Here is a 21730-nt window from a genome sequence, read left to right on the forward strand (position 1 = left end):
TGGTATTTGCTGCACCCGGACGCCTCTTGCAAGGGTGTTATAAGCGATCTAAAGGGAGGCTTTCGCCGCAACAGAGGGGCCCTCGCACTCCTTGGGGGGTTAAAAAGAGTCTAATGGCTGTTACGGACCCCAGAGGTGTTCTCTGCTTCTTGGGTAATGAATTCAGTCCACTGGGTGTTACAGGCTGGTTGAGGGTGCCCTGTCTCTCTCTCCCTCTCTCTCTCTTTTCCAGGGGGCATTAAACACCCTGAGGGTGTTCTGTCACAGTGGGGTGTTAACTACACTAGTCTACCAGTGCAGCCTCCCTGGGGATGTTAACTGCAGCTTAATGGTCCCCCTCCTGTGAGCTGCTTCCTTCAGTCAGGTAGGTGTTGGCAATTCTGCTAACGATTGGAGAGGCTGCCTTGGTCACTGCCCCCCTCCCTGGGAGTGCTTGACGGTAAGAACTCTCGCTTCCCTCGAGTTCCTACGTGCTTACAGGACACGCCACACTCTGACATCCTCACGAATCCTCCCAACCGCCTGGGGCTCAGAGAGGGAACATGGATTGTCCAAAGATGCACAGCCCGAAAGGTCTTACCGAAATCAGGAAGGTGTTTCCTGGGGGGGGTGCAGAGGGGGGAGTCTGAGCAGATGGGGGTGTGTCACGTGCCTATGGGCATGGTTGTTCAGCCGATCTGGCCCTGGCTACCAAGGGCATCAGAGTTCCCCTCCCCCGGGGGTCCTCCATAACCTCTGATGGGACAACGGAAGCCCCTCACACGGGTCACTTATAATCTGACACCCTGGGATGCCCTCCTCTCTCCCAGAGGCGGGGCTTAGAGATAAAGAGTGTGAAAGCCCTCAGGGCTGGTGCTCTTTGCTGACATCCCAAGGATGTTGAATTTTCTAGAAGGGTGTTGTGTGCAGTGTGATAAAATGGTGCCTTTCCAGAGGGTGGGCTCTTACTGGGAGGTGTAGCATATACTCCACTGGGTCCTTTCTGTTCAGGTGTGCCTTCTCTCCTCCCAGGTGTTGTGCCGTGCATTTAATGGCCATTAAACACATTCCAGCTGGTGTTCGTGATGTCCTGCCAGTGTTCTAGCTTTCTTGGAACACCTGGAGGCTGTTGTCTCACTCCCGAACGGCATCACGTGCAAACGAGGAGTCCTACCTCCCAGTGGGTGCTGGGTGGTGTGTTCCCCGCAGTCTGGTGGGTGTCACAGACACCCAAGAGGTACAAGTCTAGCTGGTGAGCTATCTCCAAGGGTGCTGTGTACAGTCGGGGGTGGTTCTAGACACCCAGAGGATGGTGGCTTTCCTGAGGGGTTCTCAAGTATGGCCTAATGAAGGGGTAGAAACACCCAGAGCAGGGGCTTCCTGCTGGCTCCGTGGAAGGGTGCTGTTCCACGTAGAAACAAGGGAGGGGATTCTCATTTTCTAGCAGAGGTTAGTATTTTTAACGTGATTATTTTGAAGCAGCAAGGCTCACGGCAAGTGCTTTGTGTGGCGCTTGACCCAGTGAGCGGGCCTGCCTAGGTGGTAGCTGTCCCTACTGCCCTGTTTTGCAGCTGAGCAAACTGAGGCTCATGCTTGCTAACTCATGCATAGATGCTTAGTAACTTGCCCAAGTGCATGGTGAACAGTGGCTGGTGCAGCTGGAGCCTGAGGTTCTTGGGGATCCTCTCCCTCCTTCGGTCTCAGCGCCCCCGCCCCCCCCCCCCCCCCGCCTCGCTGAGGTCAGTGGGGGTTGGTGTGATCTTGCAGAGCTGCCCGGGACGCAGCATATTCATTTGGGGACGGTCGTTTTGCCCCTGGCACTTGCCCTCTTGAGGCAGGTGACTCCAAGGGCTGCTGCTTCTCTGGGTCTGGGGCGGGGGCAGAGCCTGACCTGAGAATGGGAGAGAAAAGTGGGGGACAGAAGTGAGGGGAGAGGGGAGGGGAGGGGAAGGCACAAGAGAAGGAAGAGTGGATGGGGAGGGTGAGGGTCAGGCTAGGCCAGGGAGTCAGGAGGGGGCTGACTCGGGGGGCTGGGGGTGCTGCCCTCAGAGCCCCGAGGCCAGTGGCTATCCTCCTGTTATTTCAGGGGGAGCAGATCCCCGCCCTTCCCTGTGGCTGCAGGTGTGGGTGAGTTCCTGCCACCGCGTGGGCCTGTGAAGGGGAATGTCGGTGTGTCTGTCCGTATGCCCCAGGCTTGTGTGCTGCCAAAGGCTTGTGTTTTTGGGTGGAGCGTAGCTGTGCGTCACCAGGGTTCTGTGTGTGCCTGTGTGTCCAGTGTGTGGGGCAGTGGGTCAAGGTACATGTGTGTGTGCAGGTCGTGTGTCCGTCTGTTCGTGTATATGCTGCTCCGTGTCCCAGTGCCCGCTGGGCTGTGGATCCTGCGTGTGTGTTGGCACTGTCTGGGTCACTGTATCCGTGCGCCCCGACGTCCGTGGGCCTGTGTCTGCTCTCCAGGCCGTGGGTCCGCGTGTCCGGGTCCGTTTTCGCGTGTCCAGCAGGGGTCCCGGCCACGTAATTGCTACCTACACCTCCCGCCCGCCGGTGGGTTTGTCCGCGTGTCCTCCTCGGGAGGGGCGGGGAGAGGAGGGGGGGGTCTCTCCACCCACCCCGCCCCCACCCCCACTCCCTCAGTCCCGGGATCGAACCTTATTTAGAGTCGCGATTCGACATCTGTTTTCAAATTTGATCAGCTCTGAACTTTATTTTCCGAGTTTGAGGAAAATTATATTCCATCGATCGCGCTCCCGCCCCCTCCCCCGCAGCGCCCGCCGCCGCTGCCGCCGCCTCCATATATCTGCGCGCCGAGCCGGCCGGGCGGCCGCGAGGGCGGAGGCGCGCGGCGCGCCGCGGAGGAGCAGAGGGAGGAGGAGGAGGAGGAGGAGGAGGAGGAGGAAGCGCAGGAGGAAGCGCAGGAGGCTCCGCAGGCCGGCCGCCCGCGCCCCCGCGCCCCGCCCCGGCGGCCCGCGCGCCTCTCTCCGCGTCTCCCGGTCCCTGCGCGGCCCCCCCCCCTCCGGGTCCCCGGCCGTCCCTCCGTCTCCCTCCTCGACTCCCGCTCCGTCCCCCGGGGCCCCGGGCCTCGCCCTCCCCCCCGCCCGGCCTCGCCCCCGCCCCCCGCCCCGGTGCCCGCTCCCCAGGACGCCGCGGGGGCCATGGCTGCGGGATCCCAACTTTAAACACTTCTCGCCGGACCGGAGCGGAGGCGCAAACCCCGGAAAGTGAGTGAGCGCCGCGGGCCGGCGCAGGGGCGGGGATGGGGGGCGGGGCGCGGGAGGTGCTCCCGAGGGACCTTCGGAGCCCGGCCGCCGAGCCCCGGGCGGGGAAGGCGGGCGGGGTCGCTCGGCCCCGGCGGAGGCGGCGGGTAGGGGCCGAGCTCGGCTGCGGGGAGGTGGGAGGGGGAGAGGGCTGGAGGTGTGCGCTCGGGGCAGGGGGTCGGGACGCGGGGGCGGAGGAGAGCGTGAGGGAGTGCGACGCGTGGGGCTGGGGAGAGACCCGGGTCTGTTTGGGGAACCCCGGCTGGTGGGCACACCTGAGGGTGGTCTGGGCCTTTGGGATTAGAATCCTGGGGCGGTAGGGGGTATGGGGGTGGAGTTAGGGGCCAGGACTGAGGGCTTGAAATTTGGGACCTGGGGGTTCAGAGCCAAGAGACTGCATATTTAGGGTTGAGAGGTGTTTGGGGCTGGGGGTCAGACTAGGGGTGTGGACATTTGGGGCTGTGGTCAGTATGGAGGTTTGGATGGGGGGGTGGAGCTGGGAGGTCTGGATTTGGAGCTGGAGTTCAAGGCTGAGGGTCTGCACGTTTGGCTCTAGATGTTTGGGGTCTGGATATTTGGTGTATGGGGGTCCACAGGGCCTGGGGGAAGGACATTGGGCCAACATAAATGGGTCTGCACACTTTGGGGCTGGGAGCCCAGGTCCAGCCCTGACCTTCGAGGGGGGCTGTGTCCTTCTGGGGACAGGTGGCTGAGTATGCTGCCTGCCTTCTCTGTTACTCCACAACCGTCCCAGGGCCGTGCTGGGCCACCTCCGCCATCTCTTTCCTGGCTGGGTCTCTCCTTACCGTGTCTCTGTCTCTTTGGGCATCTCTGTGTCCGCCTCTAACTCCCAGAATCTCTCTCTCTCTCTCTCTCTCTCTGACTCTATCTCTGTCTCTCAAAGCATCTCTCTCTTCCTCTTTGGGTCCAACTCTTGGACTATCTCAGAATCTCTGTGCCTCTCTCTTTCCGTGTCTTTCTCGGCATCTCTTTCTGTCTCTCTGTCTCTGCCTTTCTCTGTCTCTTACTATCTCTCTGTCTCTCCCAGCATCTCTGTCTCTGTCTCCCCCTCGCTGGTTTCCGCTCAGATTAAGCCAGGGACCTAATTCCAGGCCCAGGATCGAATTTTCTGGCAACAAAGGGAAATAGCGAATCGATCGGTCGCTCCGGAGATTAAGAGACAAGCGGCGCGCGGATCTATCACGGCTAAACGGCCCCCCCGCCCGCTCCCCCTGCCCGGCCGGCCCGCCGAGGCCCAGACGCGCTCCGCATCGCCAAGCAGCCTCAGGAGCCCGGCTGCCCGGCAGGCCCTGCCGACCTCGCTGAGCCCAGAGCTAATGGGCGGGGAGCTACCTGCCTGCCCTGTCCGGGACCAAAGCCGGGGGAGGGCTCCCAGCGCCAGAACTGGCCCCTGGGGAGGCGAGGGGAGGGAAGTGAGCGAAATCAAGGCAGCAGATCACCCTGAAGAGCCATGCTGCACACACCTGTGGCCTCAGGTAACACCTTTCACGCCCACCTGCCTATCTACACACCTGTCACACTAACGTTTCCCTTTCAGTTCCCCACATCTGGACGTGCAGGTGACAGTCTCCTTGTACCTGTCCCTTGCAGGTAACCTGTCCTCTTCGTCTGTCCCTGTAGGTACCACCTGTTTCCTCTCACCTGCCTTTCCAGGTAACACTTGTCCCTTGAACCTGCCCCAGAGATGCCCACGGTCTCTCAGGTAACAACACATGTCCCCTCTCACCTGCCCCTCCAGGTAACACCTGTTCTCCAGGACCTGCCCTTCCCACTCGAATCCCTGCATCTGTCTCATTTCGCGCCATAGTGCCCCTTTCCTACCTGCCCCTGCATCGCCCCACCTGTCCTCTAAAGCTCCAGGCACACTTACTTCTCACACAGTCACATTTCTTCGCTTCTGCCTCGCCTCAAGCAGTACCTGTTCACCGCATCTTTGAACACACACACGCACACGCACGCACACACCCCTCCCTTCGCACGGAAGCACTGACACGCGCCTTCTCTGAATCTGCCCTCAGGTAACGCCTGCCCCCTCCCTCCCCTCCTGTCCCAGACTTCTCCCTCACGGCGGCGCCAACCTCGGCCACCCTCAGCCCCGTCCTTCCCGAGGAGCTGCCCGCGCACGTGTCACCGGGGAACACACCTGCTTCACCCTGTGCCCTCTGCCGGCCCCCATCCCCCTACACAGAGGTACCTACTTCCACCTCTTTCTTTCCCACTTGTCATTTCAGGTAACTCATCCCAGACAACATGTGCACCTGCCCCACCTGTCTCCTGACCTCAGCACGGCTTGATTGCTCACACATGCCATGGTCCCTGGGTATCAGGTGCATCTTCCTTCCTCATGTCCCCCTCCTACAAGCCCTTGTCCTCTGAAAGTCCCCTGTCTCGCCTCCACACTTGCTGCTCACCTCCTTCCTTCTCACTGTCTCTCTGTCTCTGCTTCTCTTCGTTTCACTATCTCACGACACACAACCACAGCACGCTGCTTCCCACATACACAGGTTGGGGCAGGGACTCTGTCCTTGGCCACAGACACCTGCCTGACCTGTATACCTGTTTCCCCACACTGTCCCTTGGGTAATGTCTGCTTCTCTTCTTTACCCACACCACTGATTTTCCATGTTTCTCACTTCCTCTTTCCCTGCTGCCCAAGGGCACACCAATCTCTCTACACCTTGGCCCCTTCCTCAGCTGTCTGCCCAGGCATCGCCTGCTCCAGGTCCACGCCCCCGCCTCATTTCTTTGGCAAACAGGTGCTGAGACGTCCCCACCTGCCCCTCCCTAATCTCTCTCTGCTTTACCTCTCTTCCGGTGGGTCTCTGCCATCCCCCTGGTGTCCCCAGCCTGTCCCCACTGCTGCCCCACAGACGTGCACCAACATCAAGTCCCCTTCGCTCCTCCCCCCCATGACATCCATGTAACTTGTCCTTTCATAGCTTTTTCTTTAAAAAAAAAAAAAATTTTTTTTTTTTAAAGTAAGCTCCACACCCAGTGCGAGGCTTGAATTCAGGACCCCGAGGTCAAGAGTCATAGGCTTTACTGACAGACGGCCAGGTGCCCCACTTTTGCAGACTTTGTGTACCCATCTCTCAGCCCATCCGCACTAGCTGCTCGCGCAAGCTGTCGCCCCCACACGTTTAGCGCCCACCCCTCAGGTCCCTCACACCTGTCTCCAGCCTGCTCCCCCCTGGAAATACCTGTCCCTTTTCACAGAACACGTCACCAACCATCTCTCAGGGAACACCTTTCTTGATGGGCGTAAGTACCACCTGTAGCATTTGTTAAACACACCAGACAACTGTTCCCAGCCGTCCCCACACCTGCCCGCTGCATTGTACGGACTCCCTTACGCCAGAGCTTCTCAGGCTTCTGCGGGCATCGGGGACCCCTGGAGAGCCTACTGGGACACACGGCTCTGGGCCTCACCCCAGAGCTTCTGGTGCGGCGGGTCTGACCCAGGTGGAGCCTGAGACTCTGCATGCCTCACAAGGTCCAGGTGCTGCTCCTGCAGGTCCATGGACCACCCCTGGAGTAGCAGCTACCTACTCGTCCCGTGTTCCCAGCTAGGGCTTTTTTTCCCCCTAGATTGTATTTTTACGTAATCTCTCGCCCAGCATGGGGCTCGAACTCACAGCCCTGAGATCAAGAGTCGCGGCCAGGCACCCCATCCAGCTACTGCTTATTAAGCCTGTCTCTCTGACAGGCAGTGTTCTCGGTTCTTCCTAACCACGGTCTCCTTTCATCCTCACCAGACCATATGAAGCACGTCCTTTCTCTTAGCCCCACTGTACGGAGAAGGAAACTGAGCCCGGGGAAATGGAGTTATTTCTTGGAGGTCTCAGGAGCTGGGCGATCTCAGAGGCCATTTGACTTCAGTCATCCAGGTGTCCTTAGCTCCACACCTGGCTATCAGGTGACCTCCTCCTTCGCGGACACCTCTGTCCGCCTTGTCGCTTGGGCAGCGTCTCTGGATCACGCTGCCAGCTCTCTGCACCCCAGCCTCCCCCTCTCCCCCCACTCCTGCCCTCGGACACGCCCCACCTTCCTGCCCGCACACCTGGCCTCTTTCAGACACGGACTCCCGGGGCCAGGCTCGCCATCCGCGTCCTCACTCCCACCTGCCCCCCCCCCCCAGCTGCCTGGAGCCAGCCCAGCTCCTGCCACCACACACCTGTCCCCTCAGACACATCGTGTTCTCCGGAACTACCCACCCCTCCACGGGCTGCTTTCCTAGCTCCATTCCTCTCTGCCCACCCTGCCTTTGTTCGCTTCTTCTGTTCCACCTCTGCCTCAGGCTGCCCACCTCCCTGCTGCCTGTCTCTGAAGCTGAGTCTGTGTCTCTCTGTCTCTCCCTCCCTCCCTGTTTCCTTGTTCTCTGTGTTTCTCCACCTCCGTCTCTCTCGGTGTCTCTGTATCTTAACTTTTTCTAGTGTCTGACTATTTCTCTGTGTCCTGTACTCTGTCTCTTTCTCAGGCTCTCTCTGCATCCTCCCTTTTCTTTCCTGGTCCCTTGTTCTCTCCTCTGACGGTGCAAGTTTTTGGGGAGGGGGCTTGAAGTCATGCTGACCCACTCTTGAGTCCAGGCCTCACCACCCACCCCTGTGGGACTGTGGCCAAGTTACTTTCCCTATCTGAGCCTCAGTTTTCACATCTGTGAAATGGGCGTCCTGGTAGCTGCTACCTCCCAGGTCGTGGTGAGGGATGGGGTGGTGAGGGGAAGCAAGAGGACCTGGGACAGAGAGGGGCTGGTCTTCCCGCCAAGGCTCCCTTTCTGTCCCTGTCTCTTTCCCAGGGCTGCTGCCCCACCTGGCTGTCAGCGGGAGTGTGTGTGGTGGGGGAATGGAGAGAGAGATGGGTAGAGGCCTCCGGCCCAGGGCTTGGGCATGGGCCCCGGTGTGGGGCTGGGGACAGGGATCGATCCGCCTCGGCGGCAGTGCGCGGGCCAGGATTGCATCTTGTCACAATAATTTATTGCTCTCATCCCGTCTGATCGATGGAGCTGAATTAGCACCATGCGATGCCCCTGGAGCCCCGAGCCTCCCCCAGCCCGGCCGGACCCTGGCCCTTCTCTGGCCCTCATGGGATCCCCTGCAGCCCAGGCACCCAGCTCTAGCCGGCCCAGGCCCCACACCTGGCCCCGGGCTATCAGGCCCTGCCCCCTGTCTCCTGTCTCCCTACCGCTCTCTTCCTTTTCTGCGTTTGCTTTCCTGGGTCTTTGACCCTATTTATCTGCTCATTTTCTCTGACCCTCAGTCACACCCCTCTTCCCCATCTGTTTCCCTGTCCCCCTGTATTCCTGTGTCTCTGTCCTCCATCTACCCGTCCCTCTGCCTCTCTGCTTCATTCCTGTCTCCTCCTGTCCCCCATCTCTAGGCCCCTCACCCCAGGTCTTGCTATCCCTTGGTCTCTGGATTTCTGTCCCTTGACTCACTATCTCTCTGTCTCCCGGCCTTGCTTCTTTTGATCTGAATTTCATTTAAACAACATTTCCTGGGCACATACTTGGTGCCAAGCCCCGTGAACAAGATACACAGTGCCCCTGCCTCTTGGCCGTGACAGCCCAGCGGGGCTCTGGGACTCTGGGCTCCTGGGATCAGCTGGCCACGCTTGCCTTCAGCTCTCTGTCCCTGGATTCCACCACCAGTCACAGTCTTGGCCCTGCACGTGTGTCACTGTCTCTAGTACAAGGGGCTTGGGGCCAAAAGGTCCAGCCCTGCAGCTGGGTGGGGCCTGGGGTGTGGGGATGAGCCAGGGGAGGGAGCTAGGACTGAGGAGCCTTGGGAAGACATTGGGGCTCAGGATGAGGCGGGAGGTGGGCATGGGCCAAGTGGAGGTGGGGAGGGGCAGGAGTTGGGGTGGCAGCCAGGAGCCGGGTCAGGCCCCTGGGACACGAACCCCCCTCCAAGGACTGCAGCTGGCTGTGGCCTTGAACCTCCACCTATGCTCCCCCCTCACTCCTGCCTCTGCCCAGCAGCCCCTGCCCTCCCTGTCCACTCCTTTGCCTCTGCCCTAATCCCTTAATTTTCCGCATCTCTGCCCCTCCTTCCTCCTTGACTGGGGTCCCTCCTTGGAGCAGCACTCTTCCCGACCTCCGCTCCCTAATCCACTTTGTCCAAGCTGCTCTGACTCACTCCCCTTTTCTGGGTCTCCCTAGCTCGGCCCCCTCCCCACTCTGTCTCTCCTTCAGGGTCTTGTTCTTTCCCATCTCCGCAGGACTCTCTGATCTCCCATCTTTTCTCTGTGTCTCTCTGGTCTCTCTCCCCATCTGTCTTCCGGTAGGTGTTGCTTCCTGCTTCTCTCTCTGCGCCCCCCCCCACATATCTCTCCTTCTGTTTCCCCCCCACCCCCTGCGCTTCCTCCATCTCTTGGGGTCTCTGAGGGCAAGGGCAGGGGGATGCAGGCAGCGGGTAGGGAAGCAGCCTGAGCTCTGGATCCACATCCATGGTTGCGCCCCTCCCCTCCCCTCCCCTCCCCTCCTCTCCCCCAGTGCTGTTTGGTAGGCGGGGTGCGTGGCACTGCGGCTCCCACCTCCCTGGGGATGCTCCCCCCCACCCCCCAACTGACATGGTTCCGCGTGCTGGCCACAGCCCCAGGGACATTCGTGCAGAGACTGGGACTCAGGGAGAGAGAGAGAGGGAGGGAGAGGGACCGACCCAGAGACACATGACAGGCAGAGACACCAGCTCCAGGCAGAGACAGGGAGAGGGTGGGTGGGAGGTCTCTATCCCTGCCCTGGCTCCTTGCCTCCCAGCTACCCCAAACCGCGTGTCATAGACACACCTTCTCCAGGCTGGGAAGCTGGTGCCTTGTCTGTCTGCCAGTCTGTCCTTCTGTCTCTCTTGCAGAGCGCAGCCTCGGCAGAGGTTCCGGGGTGTGTGCGGGTGTGTCTGAAACTGTGTGTGTGACACTGCGCGGGGGGGGGGGGCGCGGTGGGGGCTTGACTGTCTTCGTGTGACTGGGACTTGTGTTGCAGGCCGAGCAGGTGTGACCCGTGGTGGTGTGTGTGTGAGCACAGGTGAGCGAGTGTGGGAGCGTGAGACCACGGGGCTGCGAGAAGCCATCTGAGCCGCGTCTGTGAGCATGTGCGTGACTGCCGTGTGCTGCTTGGCTGTGAGCGTCCGGTGTGACCGCCCGAAACTCTGGAGTTGTGGCGGCGTGTCTGAGTGACCGGGGCAGCGCACCTGCGCGCAGGCAAGGACCCGAGTAGGCCGAGGGAGGCGTGGTGGAAGGACCAAGGGGCTGCCAGACCCCAAGCGCCGGGCTGGTGAGTGTGCGTGGGAGAAACACAGGGAAGGGGCAGCTGTGGGGTGTGCTCACAAAAATCCCTGCCCCCCCCCAGACTGGGCATCACGGCTGGCGATGGGGGCCGGTGTGGCAGTGTGCTCTGTGGTCTGGGGCTGCTGTTGTGTCTCTGAGCCTGTGGGCTCCTGTGTGCGTCTGGGATCAGACACGAAAGGATCCTGCGTGTGCCCTAGACGGTGCTGAGGGCTTTGTGTGCTTGCGGTTGCGGGTTTGTGTGTGACTGTCGGATGGGGCATGTGTGCCCTACTTGTGTGAACGGAGGACGCCCGGCGATGGATGCGTGAGGCCGTGTGTCTGTGATGACGTGTGGGCACGACCACGTGTTTGGTGCTGCTGTGTGTGTTGTGTGGATTCTGTGGGCCTGTGTGTGTGGTTCTGTCCGTGGGTCTTGTGTGCCCCGTGTGGGGATGGGCTAGTTCTCGTATACACCAGCCTGTTGTGGGGATGACAGTGTGTGGCTTTGAAAGGAGTAGTGAGTGGGGTGTGTGTGTGTGTGTGTGTGTGTGTGTGTGTGTGTGTGTGTGTCTTTCTTTCTCTACACACACGTACGTACATACGTACACAGGCACTCCTACATCCCAGGCACAGAGACACCTCCGCCCTGGGCCATGCCAGAGCATTTGGTTGCTGCAGGCTGGGGTGGGAGTGGGGGTGACCTTAGGGGTTCGGGGGGGGGGCAAGTCCAGGCAGGAAAACCACTGTCACCTTCCTGACCCAGTCCTCCCCGGGACTGCCCCAGGGGCCTCCCTGGTGCCTACAGTGGGGCCGCCCTTGAGCCTGTGTGCACATGGACGTGGCCATAGTCTGTAGGGACAGGAGTGCGTGTGTGTGTGTGTGTGTGAGAACATGCACACTATATTGGGTCAGGCCGCTGTGCTCTGTGTGCCCAGATGGGACGGGGTGTGTGATGTGTGCCTCCTTGGGGGGCGTCTAGAGCGTGTGTACAGGAGTCTGTTGTGTGTCTGCTGTGTGCACAGCTGTGTCCTACGTGCGTGTGTGGCGTAGGGAGGGGTGTGTCCCTGGGGTGGGGGCAGATGAGTGTCCGAGTGTGTGTGTCCAGGCGTGATGTGTCTGCCTGTTGGTGTGTGTGTGCGCGTGCGCGCACACGGGCGGGGGGGGGGTGGCGGCAGGAGAAGGGTCTTGGGCCGTGTCTCTCTCCTCTTTAGACAGAGCCCTGGAGAAGATATGAAATTTAAAAAAAAAATCAATTTTCATTCCACTTGTGCAGATTGTGTTAAGGGGAGGGGGTACTGGGTGAGGGATGAAGGGGCTGGGGGGGGGGGGTGAGGCCCGAGGCGGCTCCCGAGGCGGCCGGAGCAGCTTAGAGAAATCAAAACAACTGGTTAAACCCCAGCCCAGGGGGCCAGGGTGTTGGGGGGTGAGGAGACAGAGACAGAGAGAGACGTGTAGAGCCAGAGATACCCAGAGAGAGAGAGAGAGAGAGAGATGCCCCGAGATAGAGACAAGAAACACAGCCCATCAGAAACAGATCTTTGGAGCTAGAGGCAGGCAGAGAGGACAACAAAAACCTCCGTGCGAGGGACCCTGGCACCCAGTGGGCCTGAAGGCGGCTGGGGACCGCCATCCCTGGAGATCCGGCAGCGGAAGTAGGCCCGAGCCTGTGCCCATTTCACGCGTGCCGACACAGGCTTGCGAAGTGCACAGAACGGGGGGCACTCAGCCAGCTGCACAGATGGTGGCCGGAGCAGCGGGGGCCCCGTGGTGGCTTCAGCTCCCAGTGCCCACCTCACCCCGACACAGCCCTTCAACCAGTTGGCCTTTGGGTCTGAGTGTGTGTGTGTGTGTCCACGTGTGTTTGTGGTCTCATGGTGGCTGTATTGGTGTCACGTGGCATCTCTGGCTCCGTGTGTGTTGGAGCAGTGTGCACGCCGGGCCTTTGGTGCTTGTCTGTGGGACCCTCGCTGTGTGGCACGTGTGTGGCACTGCCTTGGCTGTGCTGGGGTGTGTGTCCCGGTACATCTGTTTCTGTGTGGCATCGAGTCAGCGTGTGCTTGTAAGTCGGTAGGTCTGCCTCTGATTGTGAGCCTCAGTGTGTCCTTACGTGTCTGCGTTAGTGGGTTTCTGTCCACGACTGGTGATTGTGTGTCTTTGTTTCTGTGGGGCGTTGAATTGGTGTGTGTCTTGTATGTGTGTCTAGAACCGCGTGTCTGTTTCTCTGTGAATATCTGTGGCCATCCTGGTGTGTGTGTGTGTGTGTGTGTGTGAGAGAGACAGTCATGAAGCGTGTGATTGTGTGGACCTGTATGTCCGCCTATTGCGTAGGACATGGTGGAACATGAGCCTAGGTTGCTGTGTGGGTCTATGTGCTGTGTGCTGGTTGTTACAGTCTTGTTGCATGCGATATTGTTGACGTGTGCATCACACGGTGTGATGTGTGTTGTGTGTGACAGTGGTGTGTGTGTCACTTGGCTGAGGGTGTGTGACGTGTGATGGTGTGATATGTGGGACTTCGTTGACCTGTGTGGGGTGTGTTGTGCATGACAGCGTGGTGTATATCACTTGGTTGACCTGGGTGTGATGTGTTGTGACAGTGTGGCTCTTGACCCGAGTCTGTTTGGTGTGGTGTGTGTAATTTTGTTGACCCGTGTCTGTGGGATGTGTGGGGTGGTGTGGTGTGTGTGCCTGGGCTGTGTGTCTGCTTGGCAAGGAGAAGAGAGCGGCAGCGTCTTGCCTGCCCAGCCCCTCTCCACGCTGCTGCGCGCACACACTCAGTGCCATGGCTACAAGCGGTGGAGATGGGGGGCGGGGGGGGTGTGGAGGAAGCAAAATAAAATTAAAAATTAAAGCTTGCCCGGAGTCCCCATCCGCACGGCGCGGACCGGTGGGGCGGGGGCTGCAGCAGCTCCCCCTCCCCAGCTACCAGGTCTGGGGCCGGCTGTCCGTCTGTCCAGCGTCCTACCGGGGCCCCTGCCTGGCCCTGCAGCCCCGGCCCCCCCCCCCCCCCCCCCCCCCCGCAGGCCCTGCTCCTTCCATTGGTCGATCAGCGATCAATGGGGCCAGGGGGGCGCCAGGGGCAGGGCGAGATCAAAGGGGCCCCAAGAGACGAACACTGGGACGGAAACAGAGACGTGGAGACAGAGACAGAGATGGAGACAGAGACTAAAGGACGCCTGTTTGGAGACAAGGATGTGAGGAGGAGAGACGTGGAGACCCAGAGACATAAAAGAGCGGTGTGGGGACAGGGAGACGTGGGGACCCAGAGACGTGGCTCCGTGGACCCCGACAGTCGGGGCAGCGACCCAGTCCCTGTGGGCCTGACCGGACAGAGGCGGGGACAGAGAAGGGGCAGGCAGAGACGGCGAGACGGCAGAGACGCGTGTGAGAGACGCGGGGGGAGCGTGGAGCAGGGCCCGGAGCGCCGATCCCACGGCTCCTCGTTATAACGTGTCCGGAGGAGGCGGCGGGGAGTTGAAAGCGTCGGGAAGAGAAATCAAAACCAACACGGAAATGAGAGGGGCCAATGGGGGTGGGGGCGGGGGCGGAGGCGGGAGGGAGGGGGACCCGGAGAGGCAGAGCGAGCGGGAGGTGGGAGAGAGGTGGCCGGCGAGGTGCGGAGCCGGGAGGGAGATGGGGAGACTGAGGCGGGCCGGGGGCACGGGGTGGGGGGGAGGGGGAGGGCCCAGAGAAGGGCTGGGGATGGGAAGGGGAGGGGGCTTGGGGAAGCCAGCCACCAGGGGGACCGAGGGAGGTTGGGGGGCGGGGCACAGGGGTTGGGGAGGGTGGGTAGAGAAGGGTGGGAGGAGACCCCCGGATTGTGGGGAGACCGGGAAAGAGGGACAGAGAAATGGGAAAGAGCTGGGGGAGACAGAAGGGGGAAAACATGCGTGCTGAGAAATAAAGAGGGGGAGAGCCAGGGAAGGAGATCAACAGAGAAAGTTGGGGAGATTGGATGGGAAACAGGGGGACCTGGGGGCGGAGTGGCCACAGGCCAAGGAGGCAGATGGGGTGGCAGGGGGCCTGAGTGCCGGGGCGGGGGGGGACTGTGTGGGAGAGGCGCAGTCAGTGGACGCTGGGTGGTGGGGGGCCGCCGGGGTGTCCATGGGGACGGGCAGGTCTGCAGGGAATGGGCCATCTGCCAGGTCTTGTCTGGTGTCCCAGGGGTGAGGTGAGGTTTATGGGGAACACGGCGGCTGTCTGGGATCTTTGGGCAGGGTGGGGTGTGAGAGGAATGCTGCGCTGGAGAGCATGTAGCGGCGGTGGGGTATTTGAGGGGGGTGTGTCTGAGCCAGGGGGTCTGAGGAAAGTGCTCGCTCTCAGAGGTGGGGGCTCAAGGGGTGGAGTGGTGAGGGGCTGAAGTATCTGAGGGGGAAAGATGCGTCTGGGGGGGTGTCGGAGAGGAGCGGATGTCTCAGGGTATGAGTGTTGGGGGGGGTCTGAGGTAGCGGGGTATCTAAGGGGGAGGGCCTGGCAGAAGGGGAAAGGTTCTGAGAGACCGGTGATGACGGGATGGAGTGTCTCAGGGGGATGGGGTATCTGAGGAGAGGGGTATCTGAAGGAGTAGGGGTCTGAGAGGACCTGAGAAGAGAGGCATATCCAAGGGGGAAGGGGGGTCTGAAGGGGAGCTGAGGGAGGAGGCAGATCTAAAGGGGTAGTGGTGTCTGAGGGGGGAACCATATGTCTGAGGAGGAAGGGATGTTTGAGGGGTACTGTTTGGGAGACGTAGATCTCAAGGGAAGAAGGGTGTCTGAGGGGGGCTGTCTGGGGGGGTAAGATCTAAGGAGAAGGGATGTTTGGGGAGAGGTCTGTCTGAAGGGGAAGCAAATCTAAGAGGAAGTGGTGTCTGAGGGGGACTGTGGAGGGGGGAAGCAGAGCTAAGGTATGGGGGGCTATCTCGGGAAGGCAGATCTAAGACGAAGGGGCATCTGGGGGTGCTGTTTGGTGGGGGGGGCAAATCTAAGGGGAAGGGGTGTCTGGGGGAGCTGTTTGGTGGGGGGGCAGATCTAAGGGGAAGGGGCGTCTGGGGGTGCTGTTTGGTGGGGGGGCAAATCTAAGGGGAAGGGGCGTCTGGGGGAGCTGTTTGGTGGGGGGGCAGATCTAAGGGGAAGGGGCGTCTGGGGGTGCTGTTTGGTGGGGAGGCAGATCTAAGGGGAAGGGGCATCTGGGGGTGCTGTTTGGTGGGGGAGGCAGATCTAAGTGGAAGGGGCGCCTGGGGGTGCTGTTTGGTGGGGGGGCAAATCTAAGAGGAAGGGGTGTCTGGGGGAGCTGTTTGGTGGGGGGGCAGATCTAAGGGGAAGGGGCGTCTGGGGGTGCTGTTTGGTGGGGGGGCAAATCTAAGGGGAAGGGGTGTCTGGGGGAGCTGTTTGGTGGGGGGGGCAAATCTAAGGGGAAGGGGCGTCTGGGGGTGCTGTTTGGTGGGGGGGCAAATCTAAGGGTAAGGGGCGTCTGGGGGTGCTGTTTGGTGGGGGGAGGCAGATCTAAGGGGAAGGGGTGTCTGGGAGAGCCCTCCTGCAGGGTACAGGGTGGGTGGGCCACTTCTGGCCTGCTCTGGGCCAGCAGATGAAAGCTGGGGACTGCTTGGGAGCTGGACGAGCCAGCTGGGGGGTCCGCTGGACGGGCCCCACAGGGTGGGGGTGAGGTTCAGAAGGAGACAAATCTGGGACGGCCAGAGAGAGGGACAGAGACCCAGAGACGCAGAGACGGCTGGGAGGTCAGGTGCGAGAGCGGAGTGGCCGGAGAGAGCGGGCAGCGGCAGAGCTGGTGCGGGGCGGGCGGGTGGCGAGCCAGTGAGTGTGAGCGAGCGAGTGAGTGGGAGCAGTGGGGAGGGAGGCCGGGGGCGCCGAGCGAGGAGGAGGCTGCGGGAGGAGAGGCTGGGAGGAAGGGGTCGGCGGGACGTGGGTGAAGAGGGTGGCGGGTGGCAGGACGGGTGGGCCCGGGCGGAGCGCCCACCCCACTGACCCCTGTCTGTCCCCGTGTGTCTGTCCTGGCATCTCTGCAGAGCTGGCTCCACCATGGACTGTAGCTGCGTCTCCGACCTTCTCTTCGCCCCGCCCGCCCTGCCGGCTCTCTGGACCCCCGGTAACTGGCCCCGGCCCGGACCTCCCACCCCTTCCCAGCCAGCCGGCTCCTCCTTTCTGCACCTCTTCCTGTCCTCCCTCCTCTGTCCCGGTCTCTCTCACAGTCCCCTGAATGCACCCCCCAATGAAAAACTTGGCTAAAAACTTCACAGCGAGATGTCCCTGCTACCTGCCTGCTGGGGCGCGCGGGTGGGGGAGGTATCAGGGTCCGAAACGGACGGGATGCAGGGGTCTGAGGTCCTGGGGCTGCGTACCTCTCAGCCTGCTCCCCGCCCAGGACCTTCGGGCAAAGAGAGGCGAGGAGGCTGGAGATGGCCAGGCACCGACGGCGCAGGGGCGGGGACCAGAGGGGGCGCAGGTGGACAGATAGACAGGGACTGCCTGGGTGGGGGGGACGTGGAGACATGGCCCAGCCCAGCGGAGCCCTGGGAGAGAGGACGGCCTGCTCAGAAGTGGGCACTCAGAGCTGGGGATGTGGACAGTAAGACTGGCTTGGATGTTCATGTGAGTCCAAGTCGCACGCCCCACAGATGGACTGTGTGTGTGTGTGTGTGTGTGTGTGTGTGCGCGCGCGCGTGCATGCGCACGAAGACTGGGACTCTGCCTGCTTATACGCGGGGTCTGAGTGTGTCCCTGTGTCATGCTTCAGTGCTTCTGGAAGAAGGGGTCACACTGGGAGAGTGTATGTGCAGCATGTGTCTGTGTGAGCTGGTGTGCCTGCTTGCACACACACAGGAGGCTACCTGGGGGGGTCTCTGGGCTGGGCGGGTCGTGTTTCTTTAGGATGTCCAGCAACATTTTAGGATTGTGGGGGAGGTGTGTGTCAGCTCACCAAGTACGTACCTGCCTCAGTCGGGCGAAGGGCCTGCTACTGTTACTTCCGGGTCTGTGTCGTGGTCCAGGATGGATGTCTCAGTGCGCTTCGGGCTGTGTGGGTGGGTGCCCCCTCCCCCCCGGCCTCTGTGTCTGTGTTGGGGTGTGGGTGTGGGGGTGTGTGTGTGTGTGTGTCAGGGGGTTTCTTGCATCTGTGTGTCACTAAGTGTGACTGAATTTGGGGGGCTGTCATAACGTGTGTATCTGCGGGCTGAGGTTGTGGGTCCTCTAGTTGTGTGTGTCTCAGCAGGTACAGTGTATTTGAGGACAGATGGTGGTTCCAGATTGGGTTGTGTATCTGCATGTGTGTGGCCAGTTGTGTGCTGTCATCTCTGGGCTGTCATCTTTGGGGTCGCCTCTTCCCCCCCTTGGATGTGTTCTGGGTGTGGAATGGGCCGGAGCTCACGAGTTAATTGAGCCCTGTCACCTGGAGTAAGGGAGACCCAAGATGGGGTTGAGAGAAATTCTTTTGGGGAGGAGACTGCCTGGCTTCTGAGCCTTCGGCAGGGAGGCGTGAGCACCTGCTCTGACACACCAGGCAGCCTGGATGGGACCCTGCTGCTGCTCCTTGCCTCCCACCCCTGAAGTTCTAATAAGCCAGAGAAGGCAAGGACGTGCCCTGGGACCACACAGCAAGTAGATCACATGGCTGCTCTTCCAGCTCAGCATTGTTGGTTCCTTAGGGCTAATCCTGCCTTCTATTCTCCTGCCTGGGCCTGGGGTCTCTGAGGGAGAGGGGGACAGAGGACGTAGCCCGGGTTTGAGCACAGAAGCGGGAACCAGGCCCTGGGGCCTTCTGGATGGGAGGTAAGACTTAGGGGTGGGCGAGACCCTCCCATTTCCGTCCGGCTTATTTGGTGCATCTGGACACTGGGGTGCGGGACACCCATCTGAGTGTGAGGTGTGTCATGCAGAGCGAGCCGTGGTTGCCTGCGTGTTGAGGGTCTGGGGGGCTGTTTTATAGGGGTGGTGGTACCCCGTGTGTGCCTGTCAGGCTGACGCACGTCTTGAGGCCCTGCTCACCGGCTCCACGGCAGTTAACTAGCTGGGCCTTTGGGGTCCCGTGTGTCTCCTGTCGTGGCGGTGTGGTTAGCGGGTCCCAGTTCTGAGGGGCCCAAGATGTGCGACTGTGTGTTGGGATGTGCAATGCCGGGTGACCGGCAGGCCTGCCTTGGTGGCATGTTGCGCGTGAGGTGCTGCACCCCGGCAGGAGTTGGCACTCTGGTGCGTCCGTGCACTGTGGTGTCGCCTGGTGTCCCTGGAGCGTGAGCGGACGTCTGTGTGACACGTACACTGTGGGTATCTGCTGACGCACAGTGCGCTCGGACTGATGGAGCGCAGAGGTAGGGAGGGGACACAGGACGTGAAAGGTAGAAATACGTGGACAGGCGCAGACACGGGCACACCGGCCTGGCCTGGCCGTGCCCGTGTGGGGTCAGTGGAGGGCTTCGGGGAGACAGCAAAACTTAGGGGTGTTCCAGAGAGCAGGAGAGACCCGAAGCCTCCCGGGGCAGGGCTGGAGGGGGCAGCGGGAGGACTTTTGATGAGGAGGGGGGGCCCCTCCCATGTCCTCCCCACAGGGCTGCGGGAAACCGGCCCCTCCCACGCTCCACCCCAGGATGCCAAGGTAGAGCATGAGGCTGCAGGTGCCACCTCAGGGTCCCTGGATGACTGAGTTCACTGCCACTATTTGGGCAGTTTGGGGACTGGACACCAACTGAGGTAGAGAGAGTAGGAATTGTGTCCCTAAAGATGCCCAAGAGACCAGGATTCGGGGGGGGGGGGCCGGCTGCCTCCTGGTTCCCAAGTCCACGCAGGACCTAGAGCCCCCGACTTGGCGTCCTGACCCGGGGCCACTCCCCTGCCTCCTGTCCCCAGGGTTTGCCTTCCCGGATTGGGCCTACAAGCCGGAGTCGTCCCCTGGCTCGAGGCAGATCCAGCTGTGGCACTTTATCCTGGAGCTGCTGCAGAAGGAGGAGTACCAGGGGGTCATCGCCTGGCAGGGGGACTACGGGGAATTCGTCATCAAGGACCCCGATGAAGTGGCTCGGCTCTGGGGCATCCGCAAGTGCAAGCCCCACATGAATTATGACAAGCTGAGCCGGGCCCTGCGGTGAGGAGGGGCAGGGAGAGGCTGGTCCCCCGCCCCCTGGGGGCTTGCCCTTGGTCTCCTGGGGCAGACTCCCTTGGATCCCCACGCGCAGGGATCCGCATGGGGTGGCTACTGTGATTACTTGTGAGTGGGAGGGAAGCGAGGGGGAAGGCCGGAAGCCAGGATCCCGGCCCCTGCTTCACCCCCGCTTCACCCCTGCTTCACCCCCGCTTCACCCCTGCCTTGCCACCTTGGTTAAGGGACTTTGTGAGCCTCAGTTTCCCCAAGCTGCTGTGCTCTGTGCGCTCACGTGAGTCAGGGGCTCCCTCTTTACCCGCTTCGGCGCCCCTCCGCAGCGGGCCCCCCTCCTCCCTCTCCCCACAGCTACTACTACAACAAGCGGATTCTCCATAAGACCAAAGGGAAGAGGTTCACCTACAAGTTCAACTTCAGCAAAGTCGTGCTGGTCAATTACCCACTGTTGGATGTGGCAGCAGCCACCACAGGCTCCCCACTCTTGCTGAGCCCTGGTCCCTTTGGGGGGACCTCTGGGCCAGATGCTCCTCCCCTTACCCCCGAGGTGAGTTAGGATGCTGGGGTCCCAGAACGGGGCGTGTGGTGCCGCCTCCCCAGCCATCGCGCCCCGGGGGATGGGGCAGCCAGGCTGAGCGGAGCCGCCTCCTCCCTCCCCAGACCCTGCAGACCCTGTTCTCAGCCCCTCGCCTGGGAGAGCCAGGGCCCCGGGCGCCCCTGTTCACCCCTGAGACAGACAAGCTGCGTCTGGACAGCCCTTTCCCGTTCCTGGGCTCCGGTAAGGGCCTGTGGGTGTGGGTGGCGGCTGGGGGTGGCGGACACGTGGCCCAGGTCTGAGGGACGAGGACAGGGCAAGACGGGGGAGAGGCAGGACGCAGGGAGGCCTAGGGTGAGGCTGTGCGTGCGCCTCTGTGTGTTTACAAGCCCCAGGAGGATTCGGGGAGAGGCAGGGAGGAGGGAAAGTGGGGAGGGGACAGGCTAGGAGAAGGGCTTTTAGGGCGCCAAAGGGCTGGGAAGACCAAGGCAGAGCGGCGGAGAACCACGTGAGGGTGGAGAGTGGGCAGATGCGGGTGGACGGCGCAGGGCGGGGGCGCCTGCTCCCGCGCCGCTGGAGGCGTGCCCAGCCTGACCCACCCCGTGCTCCCCAGGTGCCACTGGCTATTCCAAGCCCCCCGGCCTGCTGGGTCCTTACGGCCGCGCCTTCCCAGACTACCCCTGGAACTTTAACCCGTACCTCACCGGCCCCTTCCCCAAGCTGCCCCCCTCTCTGTACCCCCCACACTTCTACCCCAACCCTCTGGCCAGTTCCCTGGGCCACCTGCCCTCGGCGGGGGCCGGGGGAGGCCCTACAGCTTCGCCCCTACTGGCTGCGGCGGGGGAGGGCCTGGGCCCCGAGCGCCCCTCGGGCCTGGCAGCAGCCCCTCGCCTGGCACTGCCAGGAGCCGGGGGTCCAGAGGCCGCGCTGGGCGGGAAGGACGACAGTGACTCGGAGCTGGAGATTACAGACGTCAGCGGCTGCAGCTCTGACAGCGAGGGGGACGAGGGCCTCCCTGTGCCCCCCAAGGCCAAGGCGAGCAAAGGGGGGCTCGGCAGCTGAGCCCGTGGGGGGTGAAGGGTTCTGCCAGAGCGGGGATCGGGGCAGACCCTCTCACAGCAGCCTCTGCCATTGCCTGGTCTGCCCTCGACGTCCCGCCTAAGGCCGGGGACCAGCCCTCGACCCCTCCCAGGACCAGGCACGTGGCTGCCCACCTTCCTCCCGAACCCCAGGTTGGGGGTGTCCCCTCCCCGTCCAGAGCGGGAGGGGATGCGATGGCCTCCTTCCCAGGCTCCAGTTTGAGGGGGGTCCCCGCCTGGCCCCACTCCCAAAGTGCAATATGGCGCCCAGCCTCTCCTGCCCGCCCCCCCCCACCCGTGCTGTGACCTGCGTGTTTGTGCGGCTGTGTCCCCCCTTGTGCCGGTCCCAGTCCTGACACCCCCCCCCACACACACACAGGCCCCCTGGGACAGGGAGCTCAGAGCAATAACCCCGCCCCCAGCCCCCGCCCAGGAGGGCCCCCTCCCCACCAGCTCCCCACAACCCCCACCAGCCACCTCCAGAGAGTTTACTACAAAAATAAAAGAACAGAAAGGAGTGTGAGCTG

At 61.8% G+C, this 21730-nt stretch overlaps 1 protein-coding gene across 1 annotated transcript; it reads left to right on the forward strand.

Annotated features, from left to right (window-relative positions):
* The first annotated feature begins 3078 nt into the window (after positions 1-3078).
* On the forward strand, positions 3079-21675 carry ERFL (ETS repressor factor like). The gene is made up of 6 exons (XM_027619246.2): positions 3079-3194; positions 16513-16592; positions 19343-19577; positions 19941-20136; positions 20250-20367; positions 20738-21675. Exons 2-6 carry the CDS (start codon positions 16526-16528, stop codon positions 21184-21186), a joined length of 1065 nt encoding a protein of 354 aa, XP_027475047.1. The 5' UTR covers positions 3079-3194; positions 16513-16525; the 3' UTR covers positions 21187-21675.
* The last annotated feature ends 55 nt before the right edge of the window (positions 21676-21730 follow it).

This window comes from Zalophus californianus, chromosome 17 (assembly GCF_009762305.2).
Source record: "Zalophus californianus isolate mZalCal1 chromosome 17, mZalCal1.pri.v2, whole genome shotgun sequence".
Lineage (NCBI taxonomy): Eukaryota > Metazoa > Chordata > Mammalia > Carnivora > Otariidae > Zalophus > Zalophus californianus.

Coding starts and splice junctions, on each gene's coding strand:
- ERFL (XM_027619246.2), top strand. CDS start 16,526: ATGGACTGTAGCTGCGTCTCCGACCTTCTCTTCGCCCCGCCCGCCCTG. Junction 19,578..19,940: donor AAGCTGAGCCGGGCCCTGCG/GTGAGGAGGGGC, acceptor CTCTCCCCACAG/CTACTACTACAACAAGCGGA. Junction 20,137..20,249: donor CTCCTCCCCTTACCCCCGAG/GTGAGTTAGGAT, acceptor CTCCCTCCCCAG/ACCCTGCAGACCCTGTTCTC.